The sequence below is a fragment of the Dendrobates tinctorius genome, unplaced genomic scaffold, assembly GCF_039654945.1.
Source record: "Dendrobates tinctorius isolate UK_male_01 unplaced genomic scaffold, ASM3965494v1 ptg000103l, whole genome shotgun sequence".
NCBI classification, from domain to species: domain Eukaryota; kingdom Metazoa; phylum Chordata; class Amphibia; order Anura; family Dendrobatidae; genus Dendrobates; species Dendrobates tinctorius.
The window spans coordinates 34760489-34788307 of NW_027361771.1; the positions used below are offsets into that span (position 1 = coordinate 34760489).

The 27819-nt window shown below is 43.3% G+C and overlaps 1 protein-coding gene across 6 annotated transcripts in view; it reads left to right on the forward strand.

Annotated features, from left to right (window-relative positions):
• LOC141100188 (uncharacterized) overlaps nt 1-27819 on the forward strand; it is a 94285-nt gene that overhangs the window by 23546 nt on the left and 42920 nt on the right. For 4 of the 6 annotated variants that reach the window (XM_073588496.1, XM_073588500.1, XM_073588501.1 and 1 more), the window contains exons 5-7: nt 1292-1389; nt 1486-1588; nt 13021-14046. In XM_073588496.1, coding sequence (XP_073444597.1) covers nt 1292-1389; nt 1486-1588; nt 13021-14046 — 1227 coding nt within the window. Of the gene's footprint in view, nt 1-1291; nt 1390-1485; nt 1589-13020; nt 14233-27819 lie in introns of those variants that run through there. The other 2 variants (XM_073588498.1, XM_073588499.1) reach the window with 2 other exon arrangements.

Consider the following 27819-nt stretch of genomic DNA (forward strand, 5'->3'; position numbering starts at 1 on the left):
CACTCAGGAAATACATTTCCAGAACAGCGTCTTTCCGCAAATTGGCTTCCCTCTTCGTGCTTCCGGAGGGACACAGAAAGGGCCTACCTACTTCTAAAGCTACACTAGCCAGATCCAAGAGGCTTACCGTGTCAGAGGTCAGCCTATCCCGGCGAGGATTAAGGCACACTCCACTCGGTCAGTGGGGGCTTCCTGGGCCATTCGGCATCAGGCGTCAGCAGAGCAAGTTTTGCAAGGCTGCGCCTTGGTCCAGCCTTCACACGTTTGTTAAGCATTACAACATTAATTCTCAAGCTTCTTCAGATGCGGCCCTTGGCAGATGAATTCTGCAATCGGCAATATCACATCTGTAGACCAGATTTAATTGTTTGATACACAAGGTTTCAGCTGTCGTGCTTTTTCCCACCCAGGGACTGCTTTAGGATGTCCCATGGTCCTGTTTCCCGCAATGAGGCGAAGGAGAAACAGGGATTTTTGTGTGTACTCACCGTAAAATCATTTTCTCCGAGCCAATCATTGGGGGACACAGCACCCACCCTGTTAGCCTGTTGGCTTGTGGTTGTTCCTTGTTTTTGACATGTTGCATCTTTGTTTGCCATTTATGAGCTCCTACTGCTTTGGCACCGAACTGGTTCAGGGTAGAACCAGCAGAGGGTGTATACTGCGGAGGAGGAGTTAATTTCTTAGTATTTACTTAGTGTCCTCCTAGTGGCAACAGCATAACACCCATGGTCCTGTGTCCCACAATGATTGGCTTGGAGAAAAGGATTTTATGGCGAGTACACACAAAGATCCCTGTTTTTTACGTAACTGCATGTATTTTTGGCTAAAAATAATTTTTCTAACTGGGTTTCATTAAAAATTTTACACCGTTTTGCTTCAATATTCTTAGTGTTGCATTGTATTTTGTTGTTTGCAGATTGAGTAAACTGAGAACCTGTCAGTGAGCTCACTATGACTGGAGTGTTTGTAACTTTTTTACCTGTATTATTCTGAGCTCATTTCTAGCTATTTTATGACCACAGACCACTTTGACGTTGAATGTGTAGCAAATCAAAGAGCCTATAAAGTGTAATCTTTGCTCCTTTTTCATTAAACCCAAATGCAAAAATTAATTCCAACCCAAAATACATCTATTTCAATATAAAAACAATGTACCCAAATGTGGACAATCCCTTTTAATAGATTATAAAAGAGAGAATAGCTTTGTTGGTGTCCTCCTAACTTTAACTCCCCCATATTGTATTCTGTCACTGTGTTTTGATTTTTTCTTTGTTTTTGTTTTTTTCAGATCAATCAAATAAAAGAAATTCTCCAGAGAGATGTCTAAGTCCATTGTATTTGCAGGGTTGTGTGCAAGAAAATCCCACTATCACTGTGGATCAGCAGGTACATAGCGTTGTCACATAGGTATGACAAGGCTATTCTTGCTACACAACGTGGTCTGTAAGGATGTTCTTCACCATTATTCATTTTTGCTGTTAGGGTGAACTTCTTGGTGATGTTAAAGCTACAGCAGAAGAAAATGAGACAAAACTGACTGATAATCAGTATTGTGCAGAGGACATTTCTACAAATGGCAGTGCAGGTATGTAATCGCTTGTAAACGTTGTGTGCACTGTACCATGGCGCTCATTGTTGACATTCTCTGTCCTACCGCAAACGAAAAATGAAAACTATAAATTTGACCTCAAATTTTTGCCATACTGAAAAGGTCACAACGGACTTTGCTAGTGACAATTTAAGGTACAGTGGTCTCCATATTAACCCAGGCGGGAGGGGGGGCTAACATTGGCCCTCCTCGAAGCCATTTTAGTCCTGCTATTAGACCAACAGTTGGGTCTAATAACAGGACTGTTAGCGTTATGGACAGTCTGTGGTGCAACGTGACGTCTGTGGATGGAGCGAGACATGATGTCCCAGATGTGCTCAATCGGATTCAAGTCTGGGGAACGGGCGGGCCAGTCCATAGCTTCAATGCCTTCATCTTGCAGGAACTGCTGACACACTCCAGCCACATGAGGTCTAGCATTGTCCTGCATTAGAAGGAACCCAGGGCCAACCGCACCAGCATATGGTCTCACAAGGGGTCTGAGGATCTCATCTCGGTACCTAATGGCAGTCAGGCTACCTCTGGCGAGCACATGGAGGGCTGTGCGGCCCACCAAAGAAATGCCACCCCACACAATTACTGACCCACTGCCAAACCGGTCATGCTGAGGATGTTGCAGGCAGCAGATTGCTCACTACGGCGTCTCCAGACTCTTTCACGTCTGTCACATGTGCTCAGTGTGAACCTGCTTTCATCTTTGAAGAGCACAGGGCGCCAGTGGTGAATTTGCCAATCCTGGTGTTCTGTGGCAAATGCCAAGCGTCCTGCACGGTGTTGTGCTGTTCGCACTACCCCCATCTGTGGACGTCGGGCCCTCAGACCATCCTTATGGAGTCAATTTCTAACAGTTTGTGCAGACACATGCACATTTGTAGTCTGCTGGAGGTCATTTTGCAGGGCTCTGGCAGTGCTCCTTCCTCCTTGCACAAAGGTGGAGGTAGCAGTCCTGCTGCTGGATTGTTGCCCTCCTACGGCCCCCTCCACGTCTCCTGGTGTACTGGCCTGTCTCCTGGTAGCGCCTCCAGCCTCTGGACACTACGCTGACAGACGCAGCAAACCTTCTTGCCACGGGTCGCATTGATGTGCCATCCTGGATGAGCTGCACTACCTGAGCCACTTGTGTTGTTTGTAGAGTCCATCTCATGTTACCATGAGTGTGAAAGCACAACCAACATTCAAAAGTGACCAAAACATCAGCCAGAAAGCATTGGTACTGAGTTGTGGTCTGTGGGCCCCACCTGCAGAACCCATCCTTTATTGAGGGTGTCTTGATAATTGCCCATAATTTCCATCTGTTGTCTATTCCATTTGCACAACAGCATGTGAAATTGTCAATAAGTGTTGCTTCCTAAGTGGACAGTTTGATTTACTTGGAGTTATATTCTGTTGTTTAAGTGTTCCCTTTATTTTTTTTGAGCAGTGTATATATATTTCTTTCCATTAAGATAATAAAGTTTATTCTGTTCACAAATTCTTGTTTAACTGGCGTTTTTTCATCCAACCAATGCACCACGATAAGTTTTCTAGCAGCATACAAAAACCTGGCTATAGCCAATCTCCCCCATTCATCAGTAGCAATATCTTCCACACATCCCAGTATGCAGGCCAACAGAGTACGCGGAATATTCACCCCTTCACCTCCTGGATCAAATTAAGGACTTTCACCCAGAAAGGCTGAAGGCGAGGACATGATCACATCATATGTAAGAGATCAGCCCCCTCATCAGAGCATCTTGGGCATTTTGAGTCCCCTCTCAGTCCTGCCGTCATCATCCACACTGGAGTCCTGTACATTCTATAGACTAAGTACAGCTGCGACACCCTTCTGGCCTCACTCATAGACACCTTGGAAATATACTGCAATATGGACTCCCACTGAGACTCTGAAATCGAACCCAGGACTGCCACCCATTTATCTCTCATTGTTAACGGGTGCCGTACTAGGAATGTTTCCAGCAGACCCCTGTAGATTTATGTAATGAATCCCCTCGTGTTGTTCTGAGGTCCTATGAGATTCAGTAAACTGTCTGGTTGCAGAACCACATGCGACACCCCAAACTGGTTGTTGAGAGTGTGTCTCAGCTGCAGATACTGGAAAAATAAATTCGGGCTCAAAGGAAACTCCTTCCTGAGCATTTCAAACGTCTTGAGTACACCACCATCAAGCAGCTGCTATACGAACCAAATGCCTATACGCCTCCACTGACCAAACCCTCTCAATCGCATCAGCTTTACCATTTTAGGGTCGAACCAGATTGGCGCGTAACATGTAAACTCTGTTATAACTCTCTACTGCTTGATTTTCTGCCAGATTTTCCCCATCATAGCTATAGTTGGAAATTTTTTAGGGTTCAGTCTAAACCTACCTGCCTCTAAGCTGGCTAACAATCGACCCTTCCCAGCTGATGTACTTTGTCTAGATTCTCCCCAACCCACCACATGCTGGCATTGGGACGCTACATAATAGATCCATGGGTTAGGGACCGCTAAGCCTCCCTTGTTTTTCGATCTTTGCAGATGTTCCAGTTTAATGCGTGTCCTTCCACCTTTCCAGATCAGATCCCTAAAAAGAGAGTTGATCCTATAAAATTTATTTTGTTCCAACCACACCAGAGCATTTTGAAGCATGTAGAGGAATTGAGGCATGAATATCATTTTAATCAAATTAGCTCTACCCGCAATCGACAAGAACAGTCTCTTCCAGGCCCCAGTCTTCTGCTGTAATCTCACAAGCAAAGGAGTCAAATTGAGCCGCTCATATAGTCCTCTATCTTGGCCAAAATCACAATGCCCAAATATGTAAGCTCAGTAACCATCCTGTTTGTGATTGATGCAGTAACAACGTATGAAAATATTCAATGGGTCTATGGAGAAAAGATAATATTGTATTAGGCCAGCCAATCAATTTCACGATTGAGTCCCTTTGGGCTAAGTGTATCTAAGGTATAAATCCAGCATGTTTCACACTGTCTGAGTAGCTGGATACGGTTTCCACCCCTCCTCGGTCTATGGACTTTGTCTATGACCTGGAATCTTATTTGAGTCACATTATGCTTTACTTCTTTGGCTTGGGTGGTCTCCCCCTCGTACAGTAATCCACATGGACATTTGATAATGTAAATAACAAAGTTTGATTCACAGGTATAGAAATCCTTGTTGCAACTCATGCAGTTTAAACATGGAAAAGTGCTGGTCCTCCTTTGTCCTGTCAGTGTGCGAGTTAATGTTTGTTTCTGTCTTTGTGACCCCAAGTCTGCCCTTACTAATTTGTCCTTAATGTTCTGTGGTCTACACATCAATGGTAAATGCTTGAAAGTGTTGATGTTTCGGTAGGCCTTGGTCAAGAGGGACCAATGTTTGTGAACTCTTTGCATTGAGGGATGATGACTGTGAACAAACCGAAGTCTGTGTGTTTTATATGGGGTAATAGTAGCATGATCCAAGTCAGATAATGCTCTGGTCAGTTCGTTGTTCGTGATTTCGGCCAACTCCTCTATCTTGGCCGAAATCACAATGCACAAAAATTTACACTCAGTAACCACCCGTAAAGGAATCGCTGGGTCAACTGCCACATCCAAGCCCAAGACTTGTCCCAATTAATGGATAGTCCTGAAATAGTCCCAAATTTAGTAATGCTGTGCATAGCAATCCTCAGACTCCTGTGCATTTCCTAGGAACAGTAACACATCATCCGCATAAAGGATCTTTATGATATTGAAACGGGTGACTTGTTGTTTCTCAGTTAGTGGACATGCAGGTCTTATATCCATCCAGAGTTTCCTCATACGATTCATGTATCCTCTCTCATTTGGTCTGCTATTGCAGTCGCATTTCATCAGATCGAGGTTTTCTTGTCTTGCCCCTGAACGGTTTGTTCCAGTAGCCCATTTATCATCAGACTGTCCACTGTTTGGGCGCATGGCAGAGCTTGGAAGGGAAGGAGCACCGTTTGACCTTTTTCAACGCAGAATTGGATGGAATTGAGATCAGATGCCATGTCGCATCTCAACTCCAACCCTAACCCCAACACACCCCTAACCCTAATCTCAACCCTAACCCTAGCCCTAACTCTAATGGGAAAATGGAAATAAATACCGTATTCTTCGCTTTATAAGATGCTCCGGATTATAAGACGCACCACAAATTTTAAGGAGAAAAATAAGATTTTTTTTTTTAATAAAATGGTGGTGCTTCTTATCCTTGCATTTTATTGCTTACCGGGGTTGGTGACTGCGGTGTAGCGGGGTCCCAGGCTCACTCCTGGAAGAGGCAGGAGTGGAGTGATGCTGCAGGCCGCATTCAGGGATGAGGGGGGGCTCCGATGTGTGCCACTGCTGCCGGGTCTCTCCAGGTGTCCGGCGGTTGCTGGACGGTGTTGCGGGTGTCTCCAGTGCCCAGCGGTGCTGTGTGTGTGCCCGGCGCTGCCCGGGGCTCTGCCAACATTGTGCGACAGGCCAGAGCCCCGGCATTTTCACGGTTCCCCTGTGTGCCATGGTTCCGGTAAAAAAATGGCCGCCATCGCTTGCGCAGATGGGATCTCGGGACCCAGCTCTCAAGAGATGAGGTTTCAGATCTCCTCTTTTGAGAGCTGGGTCCCGAGATCCCATCTGCGCAAGCGCCAGAGGCCATTTTCTTTATCGGAGCCAACGCACACACAGGGGAACCGTGGAAATGCTGGGGCTCTGGCCTGTCCCACAACGTCGGCAGAGCCCCGGGCACACACGCAGCATCGCTGGGCACCGTAGACACCCGCAGCATCGGCCAGCAACCGCCGGACACCCCCTGATCATGGCCTATGGTAAGGCATGTCCGCTTTGTTAGACGCACACGCTTTTCCCCCAAATTTGGGGGAAGAAAGTATGTCTTACAAAGTGAAAAATACGGTACTTTTTAAAAATTTTTTATTATTTTTCCCTAACTAAGGGGGGTGATCTAATCCTTATAAACAGGGAGGAAATGGTTGAGGAGGTAAAAGTGGCTGGGACCCTAGGAGGTAGCGACCATGCTATTTTAGAATTTTGGATAACTAGAGGCGGAAGACCTGTGAAGACTCAGACGTCAAGGTTAGATTTCAGAAAGGCAGATTTTAAGGGATTCAGAAAGAGAATTGGAGGGATCCAATGGCTGGATATCCTTAAAGACAAAAATGTCCAGGAAGGATGGGAAATCTTGAAAAATGAAATTCTCAAAGCACAGTTGTTAACAATTCCGAAAAGAGGGAAGAATAGGAAGCATTTAAGGAAACCAGGATGGATGAACACAGAACTTAAGCACATGCTAAAAAGGAAGAAAAAAATGTTTATAAAATGGAAAGAGGGAGGCATATCTAAAGAAGAATATAATGCTGCAGGGCACAAATCAGATTAACTAAAGCTGAAAATGAATTGAGGCTTGCAAGAGATGTCAAAAGCAATAATAAAGGATTTTGGGGATATGTCAAAAGTAAAAGAAAAGTCAAAGATGCTATAGGATTTTTACAGGATGAAAATGATGAAATGATAAGACAGGATGTTGAGAAGGCTGAACTTTTAAATTCCTATTTTGCATCTGTTTTCTCTCAGAAAGGAAATGTAACATCAACTGTTCCTCACTGTCCTATTAAGGGAATAGAAGAATCCAGGATATCTATAAACAGAAAGATAGTGAGGAAACACTTAGCTAACCTAAATGAATTCAAGTCTCCAGGTCCAGATGAATTACACCCCAGAGTACTGAAGGAGATAGCAGAAGAAATTTTTGAACCCCTCTCCATAATCTTTGAAAATTCTTGGAGAACAGGAGAAGTGCCAGAAGACTGGAGAAGAGCAAATGTTGTTCCTATCTTCAAAAAGGGGAAGAAGGTGGACCCAGGCAACTATAGGCCGGTGAGTCTGACTTCTATACCAGGAAAGATCTTTGAACAAATTATTAAACAACATGTATGTCAGTACCTGGATAAGAATGAAGTGATTAAACAGAGTCAGCATGGGTTTGTAACTAATAAGTCATGTCAGACTAACTTAATTTCCTTCTATGACGGAATCACTGATTGGGTGGATCAAGGAAATGCTGTAGATATAGTATATCTTGACTTCAGCAAAGCATTTGACAAAGTATCTCATACAATCCTTATTGAAAAAATGACTAAGTATGGAATGGACAAGGCAACTGTTAGGTGGATTCATAACTGGCTTAGTGATCGGACCCAAAGAGTGGTCGTAAATGGCTGCACATCCAGTTGGAAGAATGTCTCAAGTGGGGTACCACAGGGCTCTGTCCTGGGCCCTGTATTGTTCAACATCTTTATCAACGATTTAGATGAAGGAATTGAGGGTAAACTGATTAAATTTGCTGATGACACAAAGCTAGGAGGGATAGCTAATACTAGAGAAGAGAGAGCGAGGATTCAAAAAGATATAAATAAACTGGAGAAGTGGGCAGCAACTAACAAAATGGTTTTTAACAGGGAGAAATGCAAAGTACTACATCTGGGCAATAAAAATGAAAAAAGCATATACAGAATGGGAGGAATAGGGCTAAGTGACAGCACATGTGAAAAAGACTTGGGTATACTAGTAGATCACAAACTGAATGAGTCAACAGTGTGATGCAGCAGCAAAAAAGGCAAATGCAATTCTAGGATGTATTAACAGAAGCATACAGTCTAGATCACGTGAAGTCATTATTTCCCTCTACTCCTCTTTGGTCAGACCTCATCTGGAATATTGTGTCCAGTTTTGGGCACCACATTTTAAAAAAGACATCAACAAACTGGAGCAAGTTCAGAAAAGAGCGACCAGAATGGTGACTGGTCTGCAAACCCTGTCTTATGAGGAAAGGTTGCAGGATTTGGGAATGTTTAGTTTGCAAAAGAGAAGACTGAGAGGAGACTTAATAGCTGTCTACAAATATCTAAAGGGCTGTCACATTGTAGAAGGATCAACTTTATTCTCATTTGCACAAGGAAAGACTAGAAGCAATGGGATGAAACTGAATGGGAGGAGACAGATTAGATATTAGAAAAAACTTTTTGCCAGTTAGAGTGATCAATGAGTGGAACAGGCTGCCACGAGAAGTGGTGAGTTCTCCTTCAATGGAAGTCTTCAAACAGAGGCTGGACAGACATCTGACTGGGATGATTTAGCGAATCCTGCTTTGAGCAGGGGGTTGGACCAGATGGCCCAGGAGGTCCCTTCCAACTCTACGATTCTATGATTCTATGATAAAGGGGGGATTTGGTTTACTATTTATAGCAGCAGGTACTGGGAAAGCCGCCTCCCTTCAGGACCCGGAAGGCCCCCGCGGCCATCTTGGATCCAGGAGCCTGCAGGAAGGAGGCCCTCGGAACAACGCAAGCACATCGCGTTGTTCCAAGGGGCTCAGGGAAGCACGCACGGAGCCCCCTCCCTGAGTGATTCTTCCCTATGCCCCCGGTACACTGCGATCATGTTTGATCGCTGTGTGCCGGGGGTTAATGTGCCGAGAGCGGTCCGTGATCGCTCCTGGCACATAGTGCCGGGTGTCAGCTGTGATAATCAGCTGACACCCGGCCACGATCAGCTGCGCTCCCCCCAGGGCCCATGGACGGGATAGTACGTCAAATGTCAGAAAGGGATTAAAGACAAAATTGGCTCCGTCACTAAGGGGATAAAGAGAAGTCAGCAGGTTTTGCTATGTAATCGGAGAGCAGCATGATATCTGGGAAAATACCCCCAATTCCAGTGAGGAGTCACTTACTGAGCTTTGTGTTACTGTTTCAATACAATTAACCCCTTAATGACCGGAGCTTTTTTCGATTTTCCGTTTTTCGCTCCACTTCTTTCCAGAGCCATAACTTTTTTATTTTTCCATCAATATGGCCATGTGAGGGCTTATTTTTTTGTGGGACGAGTTGAACTTTTGAACGACACCAGTTTCTACCATGCCGTGTACTCGAAAACGGGTAAAAAATTCCAAGTGCGGTGAAATTGCAAAAAAAAAAAGTGCAATCCCAAACTTGTTTTTTGCTTGGGTTTTTGCTAGGTCAGTTTTAGGTTCACTAAAATGCTATCATTATGATTCTCCAGGTCATTACGAGTTCATAGACACCAAACATGTCTAGGTTCTCTTTTATCTGAGTGGTGAAAAAAAAATTCCAATGTTGGTTAAAAAAAAGCACAATTTTCCGAGACCCGTAGCGTCTCCATTTTTCATCCTCTGGGGTCGGGTGAGGGCTTATTTTTTGCGTGCCAGGCTGACGTTTTTAATGATACCACTTTTGTGCAAATACGTTCTTTTGATTACCTGTTATTGCATTTTAATTCTGGCGTTTTGAATTTTTTTCTCGCTACGCTGTTCAGCGATCGGGTTAATCCTTTTTTTTTTATTGATAGATCGGGTGATTCTGAACGCGGCGATGCCAAATTTATGTATGTGTGATTTGTGTTTTTGTTTTTATTTTATTTTGATTGGGGCGAAAAGGGGGTGATTTGAACTTTTAGTTGTTTTTTTTTTTTTTACTATTGGCATGCTTAAATAGCCTCCATGGGAGGCTAGAAGCATGCCATACTTGTACTTGATCGGCTCTGCTACATATGGGGTGGCACTTATAGCATTGTACCGGCAACAACCATAGAGATCTCTGAGACCTCTGGATGTCAAGGTAACGCGTTGCTGACCCCCGCTCATGTGACGGGGGTCGGGGATGCGCTCATTTCCGGCCCAGCGGCCGGAAGCGGTAGTTAAATGCCCGTTGTCAGTGTTTGACAGTGGGATTTAACTAGTTAATATAATAGGTGCGGGCGGATCGCGATTCCGCTCGTGCCTATTGGGGGCACATGTCAGCTGTTTATAACAGCTGACATGTCGTGGCTTTGAGGTGGACTCGCCACCGGAGCTCACCTCAAAGCAGGGGACACTGACCGCTGATGTATCCCGTCAGCAGTCGGAAAGGGGTTAATATTTGAGTAGTAGATTAGGTGTAGGACTAGGTGTTTCGTGCATCCTAGTCAATTGCTCTGTGTAATTCCCCCACACACACACCACTCGTTGGCTGCTTTCTATCAATGTACAGTATATACAGAATGCTTCCACAGTGATGTGAGTGGGGTTATACAGAGTTCAGCATCGTGAGCAATGCTAAATTTGCATTATTGTATCAAAATATTGATATTAACCCCTTCACCCCCAAGGGTGGTTTGCACATTCATGACCGGGCCAATTTTTTACAATTCTGACCACTGTCCCTTTATGAGGTAATAACTCTGGAACGCTTCCATGGATCCCGGTGATTCTGACATTGTTTTCTCGTGACATATTGTACTTCATGTCAGTGGTAACATTTTATTGATATAACATGTGTTTTTTTTTAAAAAATTGAATGTTTAAAAAAATGAACATTTTAACTTTTTTTCACAAAAAAAATTTATTTCAGGCCCAATTTTTTTTATTTTACCAAGGGTAACAGGAGAAATTGGACTGCAAAAGTTATTGTGCAATTTGTCCTGAGTAGGCTGACACCTGATATGTTGGGGGGAACCACTGTTTCGGCGCATGGCAGAGCTCAGAAGGGAAGGAGCGCCTTTTGACGTTTTCAACGCAAAATTGGCTGGAATTGAGATCGGGCGCCATGTCACGTTCGGAGAGCACCTGATGTACCTAAACAGTGGAAACCCCCCAATTCTAACTCCAACCCTAACCCCAACACACCCCTAACCCTAATCTCAGCCCTAGCCCTAACCCTAATGGGAAAATGGAAATAAATACTTTTTTTTTAATTTTATTATTTTTCCCTAACTAAGGGGGTGATAACGGGGGGTTTGATTTACTATTTATGGCGGTTTTTATGTTTGGCGGCTTTCGCACACTAAAAGACGCTTTTTATTGTAAAAAGTTTTTGCATCACCACATTTTGAGAGCTATAATTTTTCCGTATCTGGAACCACAGAGTCATGTGAGGTTTTATTTTTTGCGGGACGAGTTGACGTTTTTATTGGTACCATTTTCGGGCACGTGACATTTTTTGATCGCTTTTTATTCCGATTTTTGGGACGCAGAATGAACAAAAACCAGCATTTCAAGAATTTCTTTTGGGGGGTGCGTTTACACCATTCCGCGTGTGGTAAAATTGATAAAGGGGTTTTATTCTTCAGGTCAGTACGATTACAACGATACCTCATTTATGTCGTTTTTTTACGTTTTGTCGCTGTTATGCAATAAAAACTATTTTATATAAAAAATAATTATTTTTGCATCGCTTTATTCTGCGAGCTATAACTTTTATTTTTTCGCTGATGATACTGTATGGCAGCTTTTTTTTTGTGGGACAAGATGCCGTTTTTAGCAGTACCATGGTTATTCATATCCGTCTTTTTGTTCGGCGGTATGATAATAAAGCATTGTTTGTTTCTTTTTTTTTTTTAGGGGTTCACTAAATGGGTTAACTAGTGGGATAGTTTTATAGGGCGGGTCGTTATGGACGCGGTGGTACTAAATATGTGTACTTTTATTGTTTTGGGTTTTTCTATTTAGAAAAAAAAGAGTTTATTAGGGAATATTTTTTTTTTTTTTTTTAATTTATTTTTACACGTGTTTTTTTCCTTTTACTTTATTATATTGTCTGGGGGGGGGCATCACTGTCTTTTGTCAGATCGCCGATCTGACACTTAGAACAGCGCTGTGTCAGATCGGCGATCTGACAGGCGCTGCTGCAGGCTTCTGCCTGCCTGCTCTCAGCAGGCAGTGAGGAAGACGCCTCCCTGCAAGACCCCAAAGACCCCTGCGGCCATATTGGATCTGGGGGTCTGCAGGGAGGAGGACACTCGGAGCGACGCAGCACATCGCGTCGCTCCGGGGGTTGCAGGGAAGCACGAATGGAGCCCCCTCCCTGCGCGCTTCTCTCCTATGCCCCCGGTACACTGCGTTCATGTTTGATTGCAGTGTGCCAGGGGTTAATGTGCCGGGGGCGGTCCGTGACCGCCCCTGACACACAGTGCTGGTTGTCAGCTGTGATAATCAGCTGACACCCGCCCGCGATCAGCTGTGCTCCCCCTGTGAGCGCCGCTGATCGCGTGTGACGTAATATTCCGTCCTTGGGACTTAGGTCCCAGGTCACATGGACGGAATATTACGTCCAATGTAGGAAAGGGGTTAACAAAATTTCTACCAGAGAATGTCCTTAGAATACTTTCTCTACTTTAAATGGGGTGAATCGTTAGCTCTCGGCCTCCTTCCACCTACTAAGACATTTTCTGACTTGTGTAACATATAATTCATAATGTGACTTTGATACTTGTTACATTTATTTCTTCTACAGTACTATAATATAACCACCTACCATGGAGCTAAACATTGAAAACTTTTATTTTTGGAGGTTCTCTTTAAAATGAATGCTGTTGAACTCTGGTATTGATTACGTCCTATAGACATTAATGTTTTTATTGTTCTCCCAGCAGATGGAACCATAATAAGGACTAGTTCAGAGGAACATCTCCTTTTTTCTCCAAGCTTTGAAACACAAGATTGCACACTTAAAAAAACGTGTAGCTCCGATTGCTCCCTGGTATGTCACAGGGAAGAAAAATCCTCTCATCCTCACGTACACACACAATCTTTTCATAACCCACATTCAGTTGATAAAAGCGTTAATATTTTTACTTGTGATAAATGTGGGAATTCTTTTTCTACCATTGATCAATTTCATGACCATCAGCAAATCCACTTGGAAGAGAAACCATACACGTGTTCTTCATGTAAAAAATGTTTTTCAACTCAAGCAACCTTTCTAAACCACCAACAAATCCACACAAGTGTAGATCCTTTTGAATGTTCGGAATGTGGAAGATGTTTTAGCCAGAAGTCCCACCTTAATAAACATTACAGAAGTCACAAAGGGGTAAAATCATTTCCTTGTTTGGAATGTGGAAAATGTTTTACCCAGAAAGGCCATCTAAGCAATCACCAGAGACTTCATACGGGAAAGAACATTTTTACTTGTCCAGAGTGCAAAAAACCCTTTACATTGAGATCACAGCTTGAGAAACACCTGCGAATCCACACAGGAGAGAAGCCATTTTTGTGCAAAGAATGTGGGAGAGGTTTTAGTCAGAAGTCTGTACTCACTAACCATCAAAGACGCCACACAGGAGAGAGGCCATTCTCTTGTCCAGAATGTGGAAAGTGTTTTTCTAGGAAATCAAGTCTTTTTGAACATCAAGTTATTCATAAAGCGGAGAGGCCTTTCCCATGTTCTGTTTGTGGGAAAAGCTTTAAACATAAATCTACTCTCATTAATCACCAAAGGAGTCACACGGGAAAGAAGCCATTTGTGTGTTCTGAATGTGGGAAGGGTTTTACACGAAAATCAAGTCTTTCAGAACATTGCACAATTCACACTGGGGAGCAATTCTCATGTCCACTGTGTGGTAAACTGTTTGCAAAGAGATTGACATTCCTCAAACATCAGGAAAGTCATTTAGGTGAGCACCCGCTATCATGTTCTGACTGTGGCAAATGTTATACACAACTGTCAGAACTTATTCTACATCAAGAAAATCACAGATGACAAGTAGATAACGTGAGATGGGATCATAGCGTTACTTGAAAATTAATCATATTATATACAGTGGGGAAAAAAAGTATTTAGTCAGTCAGCAATAGTGCAAGTTCCACCACTTAAAAAGATGAGAGGCGTCTGTAATTTACGTCATAGGTAGACCTCAACTATGGGAGACAAACTGAGAAAAAAAAATCCAGAAAATCACATTGTCAGTATTTTTTTTCATTTTATTTGCATATTATGGTGGAAAATAAGTATTTGGTCAGAAACAAAATTTCATCTCAATACTTTGTGATATATCCTTTGTTGGCAATGACAGAGGTCAAACGTTTTCTGTAAGTCTTCACAAGGTTGCCACACACTGTTGTTGGTATATTGGCCCATTCCTCCATGCAGATCTCCTCTAGAGCAGTGATGTTTTTGGCTTTTAGCTTGGCAACACGGACTTTCAACTCCCTCCAAAGGTTTTCTACAGGGTTGAGATCTGGAGACTGGCTAGGCCACTCCAGGACCTTGAAATGCTTCTTACGAAGCCACTCCTTCGTTGCCCTGGCGGTGTGCTTTGGATCATTGTCATGTTGAAAGACCCAGCCACGTTTCATCATCAATGCCCTTGCTGATGGAAGGAGGTTTTCACTCAAAATCTCACGATACATGGCCCCATTCATTCTTTCATGTACCCGGATCAGTCGTCCTGGCCCCTTTGCAGAGAAACAGCCCCAAAGCATGATGTTTCCACCACCATGCTTTACAGTAGGTATGGTGTTTGATGGATGCAACTCAGTATTCTTTTTCCTCCAAACACGACAAGTTGTGTTTCTACCAAACAGTTCAAGTTTGGTTTCATCAGACCATAGGACATTCTCCCAAAACTCCTCTGGATCATCCAAATGCTCTCTAGCAAACTTCAGACGGGCCCGGACATGTACAGGCTTAAGCAGTGGGACACGTCTGGCACTGCAGGATCTGAGTCCATGGTGGCGTAGTGTGTTACTTATGGTAGGCCTTGTTACATTGGTCCCATCTCTCTGCAGTTCATTCACTAGGTCCCCCCGCGTGGTTCTGGGATTTTTGCTCACCGTTCTTGTGATCATTCTGACCCCACGGGGTGGGATTTTGCGTGGAGCACCAGATCGAGGGAGATTATCAGTGGTCTTGTATGTCTTCCATTTTCTAATTATTGCTCCCACAGTTGATTTCTTCACTCCAAGCTGGTTGGCTATTGCAGATTCAGTCTTCCCAGCCTGGTGCAGGGCTACAATTTTGTTTCTGGTGTTCTTTGACAGCTCTTTGGTCTTCACCATAGTGGAGTTTGGAGTCAGACTGTTTGAGGATGTGCACAGGTGTCTTTTTATACTGATAACAAGTTTAAACAGGTGCCATTACTACAGGTAATGAGTGGAGGAAAGAGGAGACTCTTAAAGAAGAAGTTACAGGTCTGTGAGAGCCAGAAATCTTGATTGCTTGTTTCTGACCAAATACTTATTTTCCACCATAATATGCAAATAAAATGAAAAAAAAACAGACAATGTGATTTTCTGGATTTTTTTTTCTCAGTTTGTCTCCCATAGTTGAGGTCTACCTATGATGTAAATTACAGACGCCTCTCATCTTTTTAAGTGGTGGAACTTGCACTATTGCTGACTGACTAAATACTTTTTTGCCCCACTGTACATATAATAATAATAATTATATATGGGTAGCACGGTGGCTCAGTGGTTAGTACTGCAGCCTTGCAGCGCTGGAGTCCTGGGTTCGAATCCCACCAAGGACAACATCTGCAAGGAGTTTGTGTGTTCTCCCCGTGTTTGCGTGGGTTTCCTCCGGGTTCTCCAGTTTCCTCCCACACTCCAAAGACATACTGATAGGGAATTTAGATGATAATGTGTGCAAACTGTAAAGCGCTGCGGAATATGCTAGCGCTATATAAAAATAAAAATTATTATAATCATATGGATTCCCTGAAATGCAAATTATGATATACTTTCTTAACAGCAAGAAACAATGTGCAATTTCAAGCAGGTGCATACCTCCGATAGTGGTCTACAGTCAATGGATGGAGATGATTGCTCTTCTATAAAAACTGGCACAGTATGGATATCATCCTTCCATCCTTTCTAATCCTAGAAGTTTTTAAGATCTTGAACTTTATACTGCAATATTTGGCAGAAGATCTTTGTTTCAGGTAATAAAACCGTCTGCTTGCTTTCCCGCAACAGTGGCTCTCATGTCCATGGACAGATATTGCAGCTCTGTTTAAATATGTTTGAGCTTGTTTGTAACCGCTCATAGACAAGGGAAATGCTTTTTACAAACAGAATATCTTTATTAGTTGTCTAAGATAGCCCTTTTAATGTTTAAAGTGTTTTAAAGAGAGAGTTGTTCTAAATGGAAAACAGCTCTTTAGAAGGCTAATAGACATTGAATGTAACAGTGGTATGCATGTGCAGATACCTGTCCATTCTAACAGGTCTTTTACAGCTCCTGATATAGCCAGTGGATTGGTTATAAAGGGATTGTCCTATATTGGCAAGTTACGTCCTATGATAACATGGTACTCTAGTAGTTGGTTACCTGGTGGAGTGCAGCGTCCAATACTTATATAACTAATTAGACACATTCCCGATGCAGGACATGTTTAAGTACATTTCAATATACTATATATCAAGCAACGAGAGTACAAATAAAACTTACCCTTTTAATAAATGTTACTAAAAAAAGCCATGCTCATGAACACGCACATAACGTGTAGAAGTGGAATGTTAAAATAAAAGGTGCTAATATATATACAACATTTCTGTGCAATGAGTATTAAAGTGCCCATGGCGACAACAGTGCAAGTAAAAAATCGGAAAGGTCTCATCAGTATCCTTTGTAGCGGATGTAGACCATAAAAGAAAGCGCTGGAGGAAGGGGAGAAGGTAATCAGATGACCTTAATATCCCCTGTCGTGCCCCATTCATAGACTCCTGCCCTGACAAGGGCAGTACCCAAGAGTGGTGCTACTATTAAATGACCCCCAAGTCACCTCTATGCCTGCTGCATTGAGACACCACTCACTAGTGAAGTGGTTGCAATGAACATGGAAGTAAATCCATTCCTAGCTATGTTAGATCACATGTTAAACCTCACAGTTGGGATGTGATATGAAAAAACCTCAAATGGAGAGATACATTGTCAAGTAACATTGTTCATACCGGGTAAAACAACCTGACTATAAAACCTAATTGACGGCCTGAAAAAAAAAATGGTAAAAAGGCACGAAATAGGAAAAAATAGGGACAAAGGGGAATCGGGGAGGGAAGGGAAACAGGAAGGAAATTACACAAAACAGCTGATGTTCAGCTGTTCATTGAGCCCCTAGGGGCTGCAGGTTTGTAGTCCATAGATCTATTTACTCTTCCTTTTGGGAAGGAGTCTGTCATATTTGCACCCACTTTTAGGAGATCTGCACAAATTGATCCAAGTAAACAACAAGAGTGAAGTGTCGCCACCATACATACCGTTGATGTGTTTTGCAGTGGATGTATCATGACCGTTATTGCTGTCCCCAATGTGTTGCGCCACCATTTTTCTGTAAAGTTTTTCCTACATGTGCCTTGCCACATGCACACCTAGCTTTATAGATAATCCTCTTGGTTCTACAATTACTAAGATTATTTTTAGTGTAGCATTTCTGGATAACATGACTTAAGAATGCCTTGCCAGTGTATGGATTGTTGCAAAATAATTTTTTGTTTTTTATTATACAAGTATTTACACCACAGTGAATAGTTGATGGTGATGGGCATTACAGTAGCTTAGGTATAGGTAATGTGTCGACCCGGACTGGGTCTTTTTCGAACCTTGCTGGAAAAAAACATATAAAGTATTACTGTGCAGTACAAATATACAAGTGATCACATACAAAAATAGACAGAACCAAGAAAATAATCCTGTAAAATCAGACAAAATTATATGCACAGTTCATAGTGAAGTAAACAAACATATAAAAATAATAAAATAGTTATTAAGGTTGAAGGGAGACTTTAAGTCCATCTAGTTCAACCCATATCCTATCCTAACCTGCCCTAACATGTTGATCCAGAGGAAGGCAAAAAAAACCCATGTGGCAAACAGTAAGCTTCACTTTGGGGAAAAAAAATTCCTTCCCGACTCCACATACGGCAATCAGACTAGCTCCCTGGATCAATAGGAGCATTAGTTTAGACTTAATGTATGCATGATCTACTATCTGGAAAGCAACTTACTATATACGGTATACTCTTGTATAAACCGATCCGAGTATAAGCCGAGGCACCTAATTTTGCCACAAAAACTGGAAAAGCGTATTGACTCTAGTATAAGCCGGGTATGCATTGTCCCATAATCCCCATCCTGGTATGCATGCTTGGTTCCTCATCCCCATCCTTGCATGCATTGCTCCTTATTCCCATCCTTGCATTCATGGCTCCTTATTCCAATCCTTATAATGATGCCAACTACCAGGAGGATCACAAAAAGGCCCCTAAAAGGGATTTTTCTTCAATGTCTCTTACGAAGAGATGTTGGGGGCTGGTGGTCCTCCATCATGACGTCCTTGTACAGATCCATGTGTCCTTCTATATACTCCCACTCCTCCATGGAGAAATGGACAGTGACATCCTGACACCTTATAGGAACCTGACACACAATGATACAGTCATCACCCAGACACATCATCCCTTGTGTTACTGTATAATGCCCCAGTATTCCCAGCAGCGCTCACCTCTCCAGTCAGCAGCTCAATCATCTTGTTGGTGAGGTCCAGGATCTTCTGATCATTGTTTTGCACTTGCCTCAGTAAGTGGTGTAGGCAAAGTGATGGGGATTCTGCTCCATTGTTCTGACACGCAAAGACAGCTGGTACAGTCTTCAGAGGTCTGCCTTGCTACCGTGTATTCCTGTGAATGTAGGGGAACTCTAAAAAGTATCACTATGCACATTCCCAGTATCGCTTACCTCTCCAATCCTATATCTATGCAAGAAACAGAGAGAAAATATGAAAGCTGCTTGATGTGAGTGCCCTATATTGCTCACCTCTCCAGTCAACAGATAGATGATCTCCAGGGTGAAGCTTAATAAGCTGCTGACAGTCTTATTCTTGACCTGGTCCATCCTCAGCGGTTCAGTCACAAAAATTAGGATTTACGATGGGAATGTGAGACATCAGCTTGAGGGTTCTTATGCTGTACACATAGACTCTCCTCCATGCCCTGGGTACCATATTCCTGTAAAAAATAGAATTAAAATAAAAAATAGTGATATACAGTCATATGTTAAAGTTTGGGCACCCCTATTAATGTTAACCTTTTTTCTTTATAACAATTTTGTTTTTTGCAACAGCTATTTCAGTTTCATATATCTAATAACTGATGGACTCAGTTATATTTCTGGATTCAAATTAAGTTTATTGTACTAACAGAAAATGTGCAATCTGCATTTTTACAAAATTTGACCGGTGCAAAAGTATGGGCACCGCAACATAAAAGTGACATTAATATTTCGTAGATCCTCCTTTTGCAAAAATAACAGCCTCTAGTCGCTTCCTGTAGCTATTAATGAGTTCCTGGTCCTGGATGAAGGTATTTGTGACCATTCCTGTTTACAAAACAATTCCAGTTCAGTTAAGTTTGATGGTCGCCGAGCATGGATAGCCCGTTTCAAATCATCCCACAGATGTTCAATGATATTCAGGTCTGGGGACTGGGATGGCCATTCCAGAACATTGTAACTGTTCCGCTGCATGAATGCCTGAGTAGATTTGGAGTGGTGTTTTGGATCATTGTCTTGCTGAAATATCCATCCCCTGCATAACTTCAACTTCGTCACTGATTCTTGCACATTATTGTCAAGAATCTGCTGATACTCAGTTGAATCCATGCGACCCTCAACTTTAACTAGATTCCTGGTGCTGGCATTGGCCACACAGCCCCAAAGCATGATGGAACCTCCACCAAATTTTACTGTGGGTAGCAAGTGTTTTTCTTGGTATGCTGTGTTTTTTAGCCTCCATGCATAACGCCTTTTTGTATGACCAAACAACTCAATCTTTGTTTCATCAGTCCACAGGACCTTCTTCCAAAATGTAACTGGCTTGTCCAAATGTGCTTTTGCATACCTCAGGCGACTCTGTTTGTGGTGTGCTTGCAGAAAAGGCTTCTTTCGCATCACTCTCCCATACAGCTTCTCCTTGTGCAAAGTGCGCTGTATTGTTGACCGATGCACAGTGACACCATCTGCAGCAAGATGATGCTGCAGGTCTTTGGAGGTGGTCTGTGGATTGTCCTTGACTGTTCTCACCATTCTTCTTCTCTGCCTTTCTGATATTTTTCTTGGCCTGCCACTTCTGGGCTTAACAAGAACTGTACCTGTTCTCTTCCGTTTCCTTAATTTGTTCCTCACAGTGGAAACGGACAGGTTAAATCTCTGAGACAACTTTTTGTATCCTTCCCCTGAAAAGCTATGTTGAATTATCTTTGTTTTCAGATCATTTGAGAGTTGTTTTGAGGAGCCCATGATGCCACTCTTCATAGGAGAATCAAATAGGAGAACTACTTGCAAGTGGCCACCTTAAATACCTTTTCTCATGATTTGATACACCTGGCTATGAAGTTCAAAGCTCAATGAGGTTACAAAACCAATTTAGTGCTTCAGGGAGTCAGTAAAAAGTAGTTAGGAGTGTTCAAATCAAGAAAATGATAAGGGTACCCATACTTTTGCACCGGTCAAATTTTGTTAAAATGCAGATTGCACATTTTCTGTTAGTACAATAAACCACATTTGAATCCAGAAATATAACTGAGTCCATCAGTTATTAGATATATGAAACTGAAATAGCTGTTGCAAAAACCAAAATTGTTATAAAGAAAAAAGGTTAACATTAATAGGGGTACCCAAACTTTAACATATGACTGTACTTACCCTCTGATGGCCCCCGGAGTCCTCCCGGCTCTCAGCGGTGCTGGCGGCATCTTTCGTTCCCTGGGATGCATTGCGTGAATCACCTGAGATGATGTAGTGGTCTCGCGAGTGTGACGTTACAAAGGTCCTTCGTTCAAAGCATCCCTTGGAACATACCGGGAGCGCAGCTATGGACATCGGGGGCCGTCAGAAGGTGAGATTAACCATATTTTTTATTTTTAACATTCTATCTTTTACTATTGATGCTGCATAGCAGGATCAATAGTAAAACATTGGTCACATTTGTCAAGCGCTATGCTTGACAAGTGTGACCAACCTGTCAATCACTTTTCCAAGCAATGCTTCAAATCGCTTAGGAAAGCGCTAGCATTCTGCAAGCTAAAAACCCATGCGAATTTCGAATGTGTTTTACCCGTGGCAGGGAGTTGTGGAAATGCTATGGACATTTCTGCAGCATTTCTGCAACGTGGGCACTTAGCAGATGGTCATGCATGGTCATAGTCACTGCCAGTTGCATTCCACAGTGGAAAGCATGGCAAATTCAGGCTTCCGATGCAGGAATCGGGAAAGCTCACCACAAGTAGCTGCTGGACCTCGGCGCAATCCTGGCACCTTCAAGACTTATGGGAGGAGTCACATCCCATGGATGTCCTCACATAGTGTCACAGCACTTATATAAGTGACCCTGCATCTCTTCCTCTCCTTCAAAAAGCAACAGTATTCCCAGCAGATGCCTAGGTGTATTGCCAAGTTTTTAGCACTAAGGTTCGGCTATGGCTTTAAAGAAGGCTACTACTTGCGATATAACGCAATTTTATTTCAAAGTACAAAATTAAAGGAATAGTATGATTGCATACACTTTTGTATATTTTAAGATGCAAAGGTTATATAAAGATTGCATGCATATAATGATTAATAATAATAAATTTTATTTTTATAGCGCCGACATATTCCGCAGCACTTTACATTTCAGAGGGGATTTGTACAGACAATAGACATTACAGCATAGCAATAATCACAGTAGATTATAACAAATACCAAGAGGAATGAGGGCCCTGCTCGCAAGCTTACAGTCTATGAGGAAAGAGGTAGACACGAAAGGTGGGTGGTAACAGTTGCCCTGATTGTATGGACCAGCCATAATGTTAAGTGTGTGACAGTACAGACACAAAGGGCTAATGGATGCATACAGCATGTGGGAACATGATGCGGGAAATCTGGTTATGGTAAGACTTTTGGCTGTGCCACACAGGGATAGATTAGGTTAATGTGTTGAGGCGATAGGCCAGTCTGAATAAATGTGTTTTCAGGGCACGCTTAAAATTGTGGGGATTGGGGACTAATCGTATTGACCTGGGAAGTGCATTCCAAAGAATTGGCGCGGCACGTGTAAAGTCTTGGAGACGGGAGTGGGAGGTTCTGACTATTGAGGATACTAACCTCAGGTCATCAGCAGAACGGAGGGCGCGGGTAGGGTGGTATACTGAAACAAGGGAGAAGATGTAGGGTGGTGCTGAGCCATGGAGGGCTTTGTGGGTGAGGGTAATAAGTTTATACTGAATTCTGGAGTGGATGGGTAGCCAGTGTAATGACTGGCACAAGGTAGAGGCATCGGTGTAACGATTGGTGAGGAATATGATCCTGGCTGCAGCATGCAAGACAGATTGGAGAGGGGAGAGTTTGGTAAGAGGGAGACCGATTAGAAGAGAGTTACAATAGTCGAGGCGAGAATGATTAAGAGAAACAGTAAGAGTTTTTGCAGAGTCAAAAGTAAGAAAAGGTCGAATTCTAGGAATGTTTTTGAGGTGCAGATGACAAGAGCGAGCCAGTGATCGAATGTGGGGGGCAAAGGAAAGCTCGGAATCAAGTATGACCCCAAGACAGCGGGCCTGTTGCTGGGGAGTAATAGTGGAGCCACCCACAGAAATAGCAATGTCGGGTATAGGTACATTAGTAGAGGGAGGAAACAGCAGGAGTTCAGTTTTTGACAGGTTCAGTTTCAGATATAGTGAGGACATGATATTAGACACAGCGTTTAGACAATCGCCGGTGTTTTCTAGAAAGGCTGGCGTGATGTCAGGAGAAGAAGCGTATAATTGGGTGTCATCAGCATAGAGATGGTACTGGAACCCAAATCTACTGATTGTTTGACCAATAGGGGCAGTGTACAAGGAGAAGAGGAGGGGGCCTAGAACCGATCCTTGGGGGACCCCAACAGTAAGGGGAAGGTGAGAGGAGGAGGAACCGGCAAAAGATACAGTAAAGGAGCGGTCAGAGATAGGAGGAGAACCAGGAGAGAACGGTGTCCTTGAGGCCAATGGAATGGAGCATAGTGAGGAGGAGCTGATGATCCACAGTGTCGAATGCTGCAGAGAGATCCAAGAGAATTAGCATGGAGTAATGATCATTTGATTTAGCTGTTAGCAGATCATTAGAGACTTTAGTGAGGGCAGTTTCAGTGGAGTGTAAAGAGCGGAAACCGGATTGGAGAGGGTCGAGAACAGAGTTTTCTGAGAGATAGCGGATAAGACGGGAGTGGACCAGGCGTTCCAGGAGTTTAGAGATGAAGGGAAGATTAGAGACAGGTCTATAGTTAGCGGCACAGTTTTGGTCGAGGGATGGTTTTTTAAGTAGTGGATGTATGATGGCATGCTTAAATGAGGAGGGAAAAATACCAGAAGAGAGAGAGAGGTTAAATATTTTAGTTAGGTGAGGGGTGACAGCAGGGGAAAGGGACTGGAGGAGATGTGACGGAAATGGGTCACTGGTGCAAGTAGTTGGGCGAGAAGATGCAAGGAGCCTGCTTACTTCTTCTTCTGTGACTGGTTCAAAATCAGAGAGTGAGCTAGATGCAGTGGGGGAGGGAGGACAGGTCATGGTATGAGGTGATTGGGAGATAATTTCCTGTCGAATCTGGTCGATTTTTTCTTTGAAGTAATTGGCCAGATCGTCAGCTCTGAGCTCTGTGGTTGGGGCCTGTACTCTTGGATTGAGTAGAGAATGAAAAGTGTCAAAGAGACGTTTCGGGTTATTGGACAGTGAGGTGATGAGGGTGTTGAAATAGGTTTGTTTGGACAGGTGAAGGGCAGTGTTGTATGTTCTAAGCATTAACTTAAAATGGATGAAATCTTCGTGTAGATTGGATTTTCTCCACAGAAGTTCGGCGCACCTGGAGCACCGCTGCAGGAAACGTGTTTGCACCGTGTGCCAGGGTTGTCGCCGTCTGTGTTGTGGTGTTCTATTTATAGGGGGTGCAAATTCATCCAGGGCACTTTGAAGTGTTTCATTGTAATGCTTCAATGCAGAATCAGGACATGAGAGGGAGGAGATAGGGGCCAATGAAGACTGCAAGTTCTTCATAAGTTTCTGGGTGTTAATGGCCTGTATGTTTCTATAAGTCTGGACAGTGGGGGTGACCTGAGCAGCCTGGCAGTTCTTTATAGAAAATGAAAGAAGATTGTGGTCAGAGAGCGGGAGAGGGGAGTTTGCAAAATCATCCACTGCACAAAGCCGAGAGAAGACCAAGTCGAGGGAGTTTCCGTCTTCATGCGTTGGAGAATTAGTAAGCTGCGAAAGGCCAAATGAGGAGGTTAGAGATAAAAGGTGAGTAGCAGATGGGGAGAGGGGAAGAGCAATGGGGATGTTGAAATCTCCCATGATGAGGGTAGGGATGTCACAGGAGAGAAAATGTGGAAGCCAAGAGGCAAAATGATCCAGGAACTGATGGGAGGGGCCGGGAGGACGATACACCACCGCCACTCGCATGGAGATGGGGTGTAGAGTCTGACGGCATGGACCTCAAAAGAAGGGAAGACAAGTGAGGGTACTTGAGTGATAACCTGAAAGGTACATTTTGATGATAGGAGCAGACCAACGCCTCCACCTGCTCTATTGTCTGATCTTGGGGTATGAGAGAAGTGTAGCCCCCCGTATGAAAGAGCAGCAGCAGCGGTAGTGTCTGACTGCTGGATCCAGGTTTCAGTAAGTGCCAGGAGGTTAAGAGAATTAGAAAGGAAGAAGTCATGGATGAAGGAGAGTTTGTTACACACTGAGCGAGAATTCCAAAGTGCACAATTAAGAGAGACAGATGGCAGGCAGGGAATATTAATCAGATTAGAGGGGTTTCTAAGTGTAGCAGTTGGGGGGTTTGACTTTCTATAACATGGGGGACCAGGGTTGGGAGCAATGTCTCCTGCGACTAGGAGGAGGATAGAAAGAGTGAGCAGATGGTTAAGTGATTTGTGAGAGCGTCTCTGATGTTGAATGGTGGGACTGACTGGATCTGTGCAATTTAACAATGTGAAAAGAGCGTGAGTGCTATACATAGGAGAGGAAAGGAGTGAGGGGCCGATATGGATGGAGTGTAGAGAGTTAATGCCAGGGCAGTGGATGTGTGTGAATGCAGCGGCCAGGATTAAAATTACACAAATGCAAATGGTATATATTTGTTGTACTCCAAATGTACAGGGAGTAGATGTTTATAAATGTCTTACTTGTCTCCTGCCCTGTCTAACTGCCATATTATAACTGCCAATAGTACTTTGATACATGTACTTCGATTACATGTGCATAAATGCTCCCCCTAGCTAGGTCTGAATATATAGGAGGTTAAGGCTAAGTTTTTTTTTTTTTGTTTTTTTTTGTTGGCTCTCTCTTCTCGTTAATCAATCACACTAAATTGAGACACCAGGACCCAATAAAATGTTGTGGTCAAATAAACACGTCCAGCACTACATGGATCATAAAGCACTTTGAAAAGTTTCTTGACCTCACAACATAAGGGGACAAGCAGAGTAAGTTGAAAAAACTATATACCAGATATAAGCTTGCAGAGTTGAAAACACAGAGATAGCATTCAGGATTAACTGCTTGCTGACATTGAATGGAGACACAGGAGTGGATTCAGAGCAGAGATTGGAAAAGCTGGTTACCAGATATAAGCTTGCAGAGTTGAAAACACAGAGATAGCATTCAGGATTAACTGCTTGCTGACATTGAATGGAGACACAGGAGTGGATTCAGAGCAGAGATTGGAAAAGCTGGTTACCAGATATAAGCTTGCAGAGTTGAAAACACAGAGATAGCATTCAGGATTAACTGCTTGCTGACATTGAATGGAGACACAGGAGTGGATTCAGAGCAGAGATTGGAAAAGCTGGTTACCAGATATAAGCTTGCAGAGTTGAAAACACAGAGATAGCATTCAGGATTAACTGCTTGCTGACATTGAATGGAGACACAGGAGTGGATTCAGAGCAGAGATTGGAAAAGCTGGTTACCAGATATAAGCTTGCAGAGTTGAAAACACAGAGATAGCATTCAGGATTAACTGCTTGCTGACATTGAATGGAGACACAGGAGTGGATTCAGAGCAGAGATTGGAAAAGCTGGTTACCAGATATAAGCTTGCAGAGTTGAAAACACAGAGATAGCATTCAGGATTAACTGCTTGCTGACATTAAATGGAGACACAGGAGTGGATTCAGAGCAGAGATTGGAAAAGCTGGTTACCTGTATGAAGAGAATAGAGATGTGTGTCACATTCATCCATGTTATAACTGCCAATAGTACTTTGATACATGTACTTCGATAATGATTATGTATATATAAAGATTAACTATATACAGTATACTCACATCATCACCAAGAGGCTTTTAAACATCATCCGTCTGGAATATCAGAGAAGCAACACCAAGTCAGAGAACCCCTGAGAAATTCACAATACTGCACGGGCGTCCCCAATTATGTAGGTATCACCACACTGTACACTACAGGTATCCAAGTTTTTGCTTCTGTCTTGCTTCTCTGGTCTAAGGCTGTGTGCACACGTAGACTTTGGTCCTGCGGATTTGTAAATATCCGCAGGTAAAATCTCAGGTCAAAAGACCTGCGGATTAGCCTGCGGTTTAGCCCTGCGGTTTCACACCTCTGCAATGGAGAAGGTGTGAAACCGCAGCGGAATCCACACAAAGAATTGACATGCTGCGGATTTGAACCCGCAGCATCTGCACAGCGTTTTTCAGTTTACCATTGAAAACAACGGTACTGTACAACGCACCTAAATCTGCTGCGGACCTGCAGCTCCTGAAACACTGCGGATCCGCAGCAGAATCTGCACCATGTGCACATAGCCTAATATAGTAATTTACACTTATGTGTAACTCTAGTTTCATTCTGCCCTTCAAGTGGCCAGCGTTCAAGGTGAAACATACCATGGAATCATCAGACAATGGGCAGTAAGGGTCCCGTTACACATAGCGACGCACCAACGATCCCGACAACGCTATGACCTGGCAAGGATCATTGGTGCGTCGCTACATGGTCACTAGTAAGCTACCAAACAGGCCGATCTCAACGACGCAGCAACGATCAGCGATCTGTATAACGACCTCGGTGGTCGTTGGGACCTTGTCCGCACAGCATCTATTCTGACGATTCAGACCTCGAATAGGCGTGCTTCAGCGTTACCTTTTCCACGCCCCTCTGCACCGATTGGTGGCCACTGCTGCGCTCTCATTCTCTGATTGGGCGACGTATTTTACAATGCCCCTTCAGCTCCAATTGGTGGCCACTACTGCGACCTTGTCATAAAAGACAGCGTATTAGCACTCCCATCCAATTGCTCCCGAGCGCTGGGGATTGTACTATACGGTATTCCTGCAGCGTTCCCGTGCGAATCACTAGTGCATTGTACGTGGATTTTACCTGCTTGCTTTGCCTCAGCAACCCTGTCTGAGACGCTACTGCGCTA